Source organism: Lupinus angustifolius, unplaced genomic scaffold, assembly GCF_001865875.1.
Source record: "Lupinus angustifolius cultivar Tanjil unplaced genomic scaffold, LupAngTanjil_v1.0 Scaffold_181_6, whole genome shotgun sequence".
NCBI classification, from domain to species: Eukaryota; Viridiplantae; Streptophyta; class Magnoliopsida; order Fabales; family Fabaceae; genus Lupinus; species Lupinus angustifolius.
Genome location: NW_017726582.1, coordinates 39,122 through 49,732, shown reverse-complemented (window position 1 = coordinate 49,732; position 10,611 = coordinate 39,122). Strand labels below are relative to the sequence as shown.

General features: G+C 32.3%; 1 protein-coding gene across 1 annotated transcript; it reads left to right on the top strand.

Annotated features, from left to right (window-relative positions):
- The first annotated feature begins 1,302 nt into the window (after positions 1-1,302).
- Positions 1,303-9,256, top strand: LOC109340468 (PHD finger protein ALFIN-LIKE 4-like). Its single transcript, XM_019578171.1, has 5 exons — positions 1,303-1,481; positions 1,865-1,897; positions 3,866-4,094; positions 5,205-5,340; positions 8,752-9,256. Exons 1-5 carry the CDS (start codon positions 1,385-1,387, stop codon positions 9,019-9,021), a joined length of 765 nt encoding a protein of 254 aa, XP_019433716.1. The 5' UTR covers positions 1,303-1,384; the 3' UTR covers positions 9,022-9,256.
- The last annotated feature ends 1,355 nt before the right edge of the window (positions 9,257-10,611 follow it).

Sequence of the window (10,611 nt, the reverse complement as noted above, 5' to 3'; positions counted from 1 at the left end):
GTGTTTAACAATGACATCAAGGGAATTATAAGTTGATTAACAAATTCCTTTGACAAAGGTAAGTTAAGAGCTCTGTTTGATTAGAAATAATTTTAAAAAAAATTCATTCTGATAATCCTAATTTGATAAATCAGATAAAGGGACTTGTGTGAGTGGAAGGCAAACAAATCTTCTCACTTATTACTAGATTTTATTTATTAAAAAATTTAAATAAATGATATGATAATTGTATATAAATTTAAAAAAATTATATTAATAATAGATAAATATTATATTTTTATTAGATTAGTAAACTAATTTTAATCTAATGTTTTCCAAATAGAGGCACCATGATTGTATCAAATTGTGCACAAATAACATATTAATGAATGAAAATAAGAAAAATAATGAATATTTAAAAAATTTAATTATGAAGTATTGTTTGACTTCATACGAGAGGACAACACAAATCCCTTTTCACTAATTGCAACCATAATATTTCCTTTGTGGTGATTTTTGTAAATATTTAATTTATATATATTGATAGTGTAAGTGTTTTTTACACTTTTAGTAAATCTCTACAATTCATATATTAATTATTATTGTTGATTATCAAACAAAAGTAATACAAATCAATGGTTGATGATGTGTTAATAGTATAAAACAGTTTTACACTAATGGTGCATAGATTTTAAACTCTTTCAACAATTACTTAATCCACAATTGTCTTCATATGGAATCGTAGTAATATGACCACACTAAGATGCAATACAAAAGAGCCGAATTTAGGAATGTCAACCGGGCGGATCAGGGTCGGGTTTGCACATATCCAAACCTGAATCTGAAATTCAAAACCCGAACCCAAACTCAACAGGGTTGAAAATAAAAATATCATACCTAAACCCGAAAAAAACCCGAGAATGATAAAGTATTAAGAAAAAATGTGATATTATTTTCGTGTAATTTTTCTCTAACATTTCTATTTTCTCTTGTATTATTTTATTTATTTTATGTTTGAAGATCCAACAATGTAAAGTAAAATTAAAATTTAAAAACAATTAGCAAATGCTAGAAATTTCAATTTTAGATTGAATTACCTTACTTCGAGACGAGTTCGGGTTAGAGTCTTTGCTATATCAAACCCGAACCCAAAATTTAAACCCGTGTAAAACCCAAACCCAAAATCACATCAGGTTCGAGTTTGGTTCGAGGAGGTATTCATGGGTTCGGTTTTTTTAACACTTAGACTATATCAAATCAGAAATATTTTTAATCACAATAAATTTCAGACAAATTAAAACACAAGTACTTAAGAGTCTTCAATGATTTTTCTTGATAAAGTAACACTTCAGAGTTGAGACAAGTAAAACGGAAAAAGAGTGAAGTGAGAGGTTGGGGAAGTGTGATGGACGGTGGTGCTCACTACAACCCTCGCTCCGTCGAAGCCGTTTTCCGGGACTTCAACGGCCGCAGGTCCGCCATCATCAAAGCCCTCACTACTGGTTTCCCTCTCTCTTTTTTCTTTAAACTTTCCATTTTCTCCAAAATTATCCTCTTTCATTGTTTTCAATTACAATGCGTTTATGTTTATCAAGAAAGCGCTGGCTTAGTAGTATAAGGCTCGGCTAGATCATCAGAATGACTACAAGGTTAAGTTGTATTCCTGGGAGCTGTACTTATTAGGAGAGGGTATCATGCACCCCAATGTGTATTAGTTCCTTACCCATAGGGTGAGGATACCTTTGTAGTACCGTTGGGTTTTCCGACAAATGGAAATAATTACTGACACAATTGAAGGCGCGATACAATTTTTAGAGTTCTGAAACTGCCATATTGTTCACTTTTTGGGGTACATTGTAACAATTAATTAATTTATTTTTTGCAGATGTCGTGGAATTTTATCAGCAGTGTGATCCAGGTTAGGGTTTATGGCTTTGTTCTCTTTTTCGTATTTTTTTTTCATTCTTCTTTGCTATTGACTATGAGGTCACTCTCTTCGCTTGCGGGATAAGACTGCATATATCTACTTTCCATAGGTATATGCCTCCCCTTTTTTGTTATTAACTATGGGAATATTTGTGGCTTTACACTAATGTGAGTGATGTTCTTGAGATTTAGCTCAGTTGTTAGAGTTGCGAGATATAAGTGTGAGGATCCGGGTTCGAATCCCAACAAGGGTGCTCTCCCTTAAAAAAAAGTAAAAAAAATTGTTTGGATATACAAATAAAAAACACATACTAGGGTGAGTGATTTTTCACTTACAATCAAACCTTAGTGTTGATCTTATTTTCATCCATTAGTAACAGTGATTTTAACTTTAATAAAGTGTGTTTGGGTGAGAGTTTTCAAAACATGGTTTTGAATAAATTGAATTTGTAAAATTGAGTTTTAAGGGAAGCCAACGCAATCTATGTTTGGATATTTTTGTTCTAAAATCAATTTTGTAGGAAAGTTCAGTATGAATGTTTCAACCCAACACAAAAGCTACATTTCGTCACTTCGAGGTTTTGATGCAAAATCGATTTTAAGATAGAATTGACAAACATGTTGACATGGATTTTAAGATAGAATTGTGCTTTTGCGTGCTGCAAGTTCTTCTCTCTGTTTAAGATAGCTGCAAGGAATGTATTCTTTGGAAGTTGTAAAATGAGCAATAGGATTCTGGTTTCATTACTGATACTGTTTGGTGTTTTCATGAGGTGTGATTGTGATATTAGTTAAGTAAATGTTGTATGAATATTTGTAATAAATAAGTATACAAATATTTGTAATAAATAAGTGCACAAATACTTGTAGATCATATAAATCTCATCCCTTTCTTTGGTTTTATATTTATCATCCTTGCTTCTGTTCCCAACTAAAAGGTCATTCCTGTTGAAAGCACAACATTTTTAACCTTCTTTTCTTTTCTCATCATTTTTTAAGAAAAAACTGAACTTTCCATTATGATTTTATTTTGATGAATTAGTAAGTTGATAAATAATCTACATGTGATCTCAAATGCTGCACATGTTTCCACCTGTGTTGAACTTCCCTTTAAATATATGGTAAAATTACTTCTTAATGTAGAGCTCACACGTATTGTATATTTAAATGTTGCTTGTAATCTTTAGGGTGTTTTCTTCATGTGTCTATATTTAAATTATTTTTAAGGTGAAGCTTTACATTCCTTATCTTCTGTTTTATGTTCTTGCTTCCTTTGTTTAATCAAAGATATGATCTATAATTTTGGCACCATTGTTAATATATCTTGTCACATCAACATACTTTGGCTTAGTAATTAGTATATATAGGCTTCTGTCAAGTCCTCTGTTCTATGAAATCCAATGGTATTGATTCAGTTGGTATTGGTTACTCGGTTTTATTCATCTAATTTAGATATATGCCAGACTATTAATCAATTTTATATTGGTGAATGAAGCTTTTAGTTTACTTGTATGACTTTTGGACAATGAAAAATTGGTAGATATGGATTTTGTAGTTTTCTATTTTGAATCAGTATGACCACTACCCTTGAATCTGTTATATTATTGCTTTTAATAGCTGAAGCAGCTATGTATATTGTTTGATGTTTTTACGTGCTTATTTAGAAGCTTCATTTTCTCAGTAATTGTACAATTGAAATTGGATGTTGAGTTTCTATTCATTGCATTATATGATTGTATTGGGTGATTATTTTGTGCATGTGGCTCCAAATTTGAAATTGCAATCCTGTGTTTTATTTGATCAAACAAGATTGTCGATTTTTGTTTTTCTCTTTCCTATGCCATATTCTTTTAATCTGTTGTAGATGATAAGCAGAAGAAATAACATTAATGGAAATGAACTAAATTGTTAAAAGATGTTGATGCTTTATTTATTTATTTATTTATCTCCTGTACATCAGAAAAGGAGAATCTTTGTCTGTATGGGTTCCCCACTGAAAAATGGGAAGTTAATTTACCTGCTGAAGAAGTTCCTCCCGAACTTCCCGAGCCTGCATTGGGCATAAACTTCGCTAGGGATGGGATGCAACAAAAGGACTGGCTTTCTTTGGTTGCTGTTCACAGTGATGCATGGCTACTTTCAGTGGCTTTCTACTTTGGGGCAAGATTTGGTTTTGATAGTGCTGACCGGTATAATTCTTTGCTCCAATCATTTGTTATGTTCTTCTCCAAGCAATCATTTTCTGAGTTGGATGAGAACATGTTTTGGATGCATGCCATTTTCTTTTACTTTGGAGCTCATGTTTCTGATGTGGCAATGTTGATTTCATTTAGTTTGCTTGTGTAGTGTTTTCCATAGAGCTTTAGTTAATTTGAAAACATTACAACTGTGATTATAATGTAATAAAATATGTAGGAATTCCTTGCTTAAATTTTCATACGACAAACAATTTTTGGAGCTGAAGACTTGTCTTTTGTTAATTTGCTAGGCATAAGTTATGATACCTATATAAGTAAATTTTATGGGGAAAAGATTTTCAATCAACACAAACTGTCATGAGAATGAGACTAACATGATCCGTCTAGCACTCTTAGGATAGAGCATTTTCTTTTTGCTATGCAAAAGGAAAAGCAAAGATGAGAAACACATAAGCAACGGACTTTACTTATGCCTTTCTCTTTTTTTCTTACTTTAATTGCAGTGGATCAGAGTGTCTTTTACTTCCGAACCATTTCATTTGTAGTTATCTTTACTGATAACTTTCTTGTTAGTCATATATACCTATCAGGAAGGAATGACCTTGTATCGAGAATTTACATTTAAGCTTCCAAGCTCCTCTCTTTATAGAAAAACTGGGGGTTTGACCCTTTGGGATGGGTTTGCATGACGAGATGTTAGCTATAAAATTTCCATCAAGATTGGGGTTTCATATTTTTAGATATGGTTAGCTTTTAAAAATTTCCTAGCCGATTTTTTGGGTTTGTTTCTTGGTTTCTAGACAGTGTTAGTAACTATTTGAATGGAATACAGAACTTATGTGTTGATATATGTCAAATAATTAGCAAGATGTAAAACAAAAGTAGTTCATTCAATGCAAAAGATGGACTGCGGCATCCGGAAATGGCTCATCTAAACTGAGCAAATATATAAAGTGAACATGTAAGGTTGTATCTGTAGATACACCCTTATTTATTTGCTCACGTTAGAGGAGTTATTTCTGTAGCATCAGGCATGTATATTGGGTTATTTTTACTTGTGATCTATATCCTGTCTGTTATAAAATGTGATTCTTTGTGCAGGAAACGCCTATTCACTATGATTAATGATCTGCCAACAATATATGAGGTTCTGACTGGAAATGCAAAGAAACAGTCAAAGGAAAACTCACCAGTTTCAAACCACACCAGCAACAAATCAAAGTCCGGTTCTAAAGGGGTAAAAAAAATCTGCTTACCTCCACTATTCCTTGAATATTTTATTTTATCTCGTGTTTTTTCTAATTGTTTATTAGTGTTGTAATTGTACTACATGTTTTGACTTGAACAAAACATCGACACTAGCTTCTAACTGTTCTGGATCCATGTATGTGACATGGATAGAAGCAGGAAACATCTTTCTTATAATACATAATAAAGTTGGTATGCCATATTTTTATTTACTTATTTATTTCCTTCCTAATATACTATTTCCACTTCATTGTTTTGTTATTGGACCAAAATAGCGAGGATCTGAGTCAAGGAAGTATACGAAGCAAGCAAAGGACGAGGATGAGGACGAGGAGGAGGAGAGATTGGTAGAAGATGAAGACGAGGGACATTGTGGTGCATGCGGCGAGATTTATGCATCTGAAACTGTTGAGTCTGGTTTCATTACTGATACTGTTTGGTGTTTTCATGAGGTGTGATTGTGATATTAGTTAAGTAAATGTTGTATGAATATTTGTAATAAATAAGTATACAAATATTTGTAATAAATAAGTGCACAAATACTTGTAGATCATATAAATCTCATCCCTTTCTTTGGTTTTATATTTATCATCCTTGCTTCTGTTCCCAACTAAAAGGTCATTCCTGTTGAAAGCACAACATTTTTAACCTTCTTTTCTTTTCTCATCATTTTTTAAGAAAAAACTGAACTTTCCATTATGATTTTATTTTGATGAATTAGTAAGTTGATAAATAATCTACATGTGATCTCAAATGCTGCACATGTTTCCACCTGTGTTGAACTTCCCTTTAAATATATGGTAAAATTACTTCTTAATGTAGAGCTCACACGTATTGTATATTTAAATGTTGCTTGTAATCTTTAGGGTGTTTTCTTCATGTGTCTATATTTAAATTATTTTTAAGGTGAAGCTTTACATTCCTTATCTTCTGTTTTATGTTCTTGCTTCCTTTGTTTAATCAAAGATATGATCTATAATTTTGGCACCATTGTTAATATATCTTGTCACATCAACATACTTTGGCTTAGTAATTAGTATATATAGGCTTCTGTCAAGTCCTCTGTTCTATGAAATCCAATGGTATTGATTCAGTTGGTATTGGTTACTCGGTTTTATTCATCTAATTTAGATATATGCCAGACTATTAATCAATTTTATATTGGTGAATGAAGCTTTTAGTTTACTTGTATGACTTTTGGACAATGAAAAATTGGTAGATATGGATTTTGTAGTTTTCTATTTTGAATCAGTATGACCACTACCCTTGAATCTGTTATATTATTGCTTTTAATAGCTGAAGCAGCTATGTATATTGTTTGATGTTTTTACGTGCTTATTTAGAAGCTTCATTTTCTCAGTAATTGTACAATTGAAATTGGATGTTGAGTTTCTATTCATTGCATTATATGATTGTATTGGGTGATTATTTTGTGCATGTGGCTCCAAATTTGAAATTGCAATCCTGTGTTTTATTTGATCAAACAAGATTGTCGATTTTTGTTTTTCTCTTTCCTATGCCATATTCTTTTAATCTGTTGTAGATGATAAGCAGAAGAAATAACATTAATGGAAATGAACTAAATTGTTAAAAGATGTTGATGCTTTATTTATTTATTTATTTATCTCCTGTACATCAGAAAAGGAGAATCTTTGTCTGTATGGGTTCCCCACTGAAAAATGGGAAGTTAATTTACCTGCTGAAGAAGTTCCTCCCGAACTTCCCGAGCCTGCATTGGGCATAAACTTCGCTAGGGATGGGATGCAACAAAAGGACTGGCTTTCTTTGGTTGCTGTTCACAGTGATGCATGGCTACTTTCAGTGGCTTTCTACTTTGGGGCAAGATTTGGTTTTGATAGTGCTGACCGGTATAATTCTTTGCTCCAATCATTTGTTATGTTCTTCTCCAAGCAATCATTTTCTGAGTTGGATGAGAACATGTTTTGGATGCATGCCATTTTCTTTTACTTTGGAGCTCATGTTTCTGATGTGGCAATGTTGATTTCATTTAGTTTGCTTGTGTAGTGTTTTCCATAGAGCTTTAGTTAATTTGAAAACATTACAACTGTGATTATAATGTAATAAAATATGTAGGAATTCCTTGCTTAAATTTTCATACGACAAACAATTTTTGGAGCTGAAGACTTGTCTTTTGTTAATTTGCTAGGCATAAGTTATGATACCTATATAAGTAAATTTTATGGGGAAAAGATTTTCAATCAACACAAACTGTCATGAGAATGAGACTAACATGATCCGTCTAGCACTCTTAGGATAGAGCATTTTCTTTTTGCTATGCAAAAGGAAAAGCAAAGATGAGAAACACATAAGCAACGGACTTTACTTATGCCTTTCTCTTTTTTTCTTACTTTAATTGCAGTGGATCAGAGTGTCTTTTACTTCCGAACCATTTCATTTGTAGTTATCTTTACTGATAACTTTCTTGTTAGTCATATATACCTATCAGGAAGGAATGACCTTGTATCGAGAATTTACATTTAAGCTTCCAAGCTCCTCTCTTTATAGAAAAACTGGGGGTTTGACCCTTTGGGATGGGTTTGCATGACGAGATGTTAGCTATAAAATTTCCATCAAGATTGGGGTTTCATATTTTTAGATATGGTTAGCTTTTAAAAATTTCCTAGCCGATTTTTTGGGTTTGTTTCTTGGTTTCTAGACAGTGTTAGTAACTATTTGAATGGAATACAGAACTTATGTGTTGATATATGTCAAATAATTAGCAAGATGTAAAACAAAAGTAGTTCATTCAATGCAAAAGATGGACTGCGGCATCCGGAAATGGCTCATCTAAACTGAGCAAATATATAAAGTGAACATGTAAGGTTGTATCTGTAGATACACCCTTATTTATTTGCTCACGTTAGAGGAGTTATTTCTGTAGCATCAGGCATGTATATTGGGTTATTTTTACTTGTGATCTATATCCTGTCTGTTATAAAATGTGATTCTTTGTGCAGGAAACGCCTATTCACTATGATTAATGATCTGCCAACAATATATGAGGTTCTGACTGGAAATGCAAAGAAACAGTCAAAGGAAAACTCACCAGTTTCAAACCACACCAGCAACAAATCAAAGTCCGGTTCTAAAGGGGTAAAAAAAATCTGCTTACCTCCACTATTCCTTGAATATTTTATTTTATCTCGTGTTTTTTCTAATTGTTTATTAGTGTTGTAATTGTACTACATGTTTTGACTTGAACAAAACATCGACACTAGCTTCTAACTGTTCTGGATCCATGTATGTGACATGGATAGAAGCAGGAAACATCTTTCTTATAATACATAATAAAGTTGGTATGCCATATTTTTATTTACTTATTTATTTCCTTCCTAATATACTATTTCCACTTCATTGTTTTGTTATTGGACCAAAATAGCGAGGATCTGAGTCAAGGAAGTATACGAAGCAAGCAAAGGACGAGGATGAGGACGAGGAGGAGGAGAGATTGGTAGAAGATGAAGACGAGGGACATTGTGGTGCATGCGGCGAGATTTATGCATCTGAAACTGTTGAGTTCTGGATTTGTTGTGACATATGTGAGAAGTGGTTCCATGGTAAATGTGTGAAGATCACTCCTGCCCGGGCCGATCACATCAAACACTATAAGTGCCCTTTATGCAGCGGCAATAAGAGAGCGCGGCCTTGATATCATAAGGACATTGTCGGTTATTTCTCATCCCTCTAACTTCCATGCTGGATTGCTGTCTTGTTAGTTAGTTACTCAGGCTTTCTTTGTTGTGCCATGTTGGTGCAGCATATGTGGTCATCTGAACTTCTTATGTGGATATGATATTTAGCATTTAATAGTTTGTGGGTTGTGAACAAGTCACCAATCTTTTCCCTTTAGTGCATAATTTTATGATCTTAGACTCTTTAGTGCATGATAACATCTATTTTCATTTTTCTTTCATGTTGGCCTCCATGCTGCATTAGATTAATCAGATATATGAACTGCACCCATTCCAGCTTTGAGAAAACGATCCCTGATGGCATAAAGTGCAATTTATGGTCAAAATATTCATTCAGCATTTAAGCACTATATCATATGTAAAATGCATGGTTATGGCTGAACTTATACTATTCATTGCTTGTTGTTTTGGTAGGGAAAATATTTACTGTCCTACTCCCACAAATGTCACTTTTGTTGATTGGTTGAAAAAACAAATGTTTCTCCATTTTGGTATGGGTTACTAGGTGAAAATGTTGTGTTTTTCTGAATCATGGCAACTTCATCCAATGTCAACAATTGATTTATTGTTGTTATTGTAGTATCCTAAATTTGCCCTTCTTGTCATATATAGATTTACTTATGACTATCACAACAAAATAAAAAATGAATGACTTTTGGACAATTTGTGCTTGACGTGTACCACGTGCCTAGACAATTACTCACATCATTGGAGGCTGAATTTCAAAGTTTTTATGGTGCCCCCTAATTTTTTTTTTTTGGTATTTCAAGTGGGAATGAAGAAGTCCTACACTCAGCAAAAATAGATGAGTTAAAAAACATGGAAGTGGATGTATTCATAGATCTAATTACTTAAGGTTTTGGGTCAAAATTGGTATCAAGCTCATTTATATGTTTTTTTCACTTAGCTCATAGAAAAATATTGTAACTCATGGATAAAGATCTCCCAACATTTTTTTAAAATATAATATAATATATGTATTTTATTAGCTTTAGTTTTCAATGAAGTATTTTGTAATAGCATTTGATTTATCCTCTAGAAGTTTTCTTTATTAGTTCTTGAATAGGATTTCATCTTGTCCTCTTTTGCACATTAAATTATATATATATATATGCATGATTATGACAATACATCTTTAGATAATTTGTTGAGGAGCTTAAGGGAAATAACCAGTTAACATATAATGTCTTGAAATGAGAAGTAGCTGGACATTATTACTTTAGATAATGCAAGTGATCTACTATTAAAAGTTGATTATACTTAATCTTTCTTGTTGTGTTTAAGTTAATTCTATTGTCTTTATGAAAGCTCATGTCATGATGTAAAATTGCATTAGTTTAAAAGTTTTGCATCGTTTAGTTTTGGTTAAAAATGCAAATAATTTTTGGTTTTGATTGATTATTATGGTTGTTATGTAAACTTATCAGTGTTTCTTTCGTATAAGTAAAGAATGTAGAATGAGTTCTTTTATTTTCTTTCGTAAAAGTTTTTTTACAACCGAGTTTATTTATTCTTTACTTCTATATTTTTAATTGACTATAAGGATG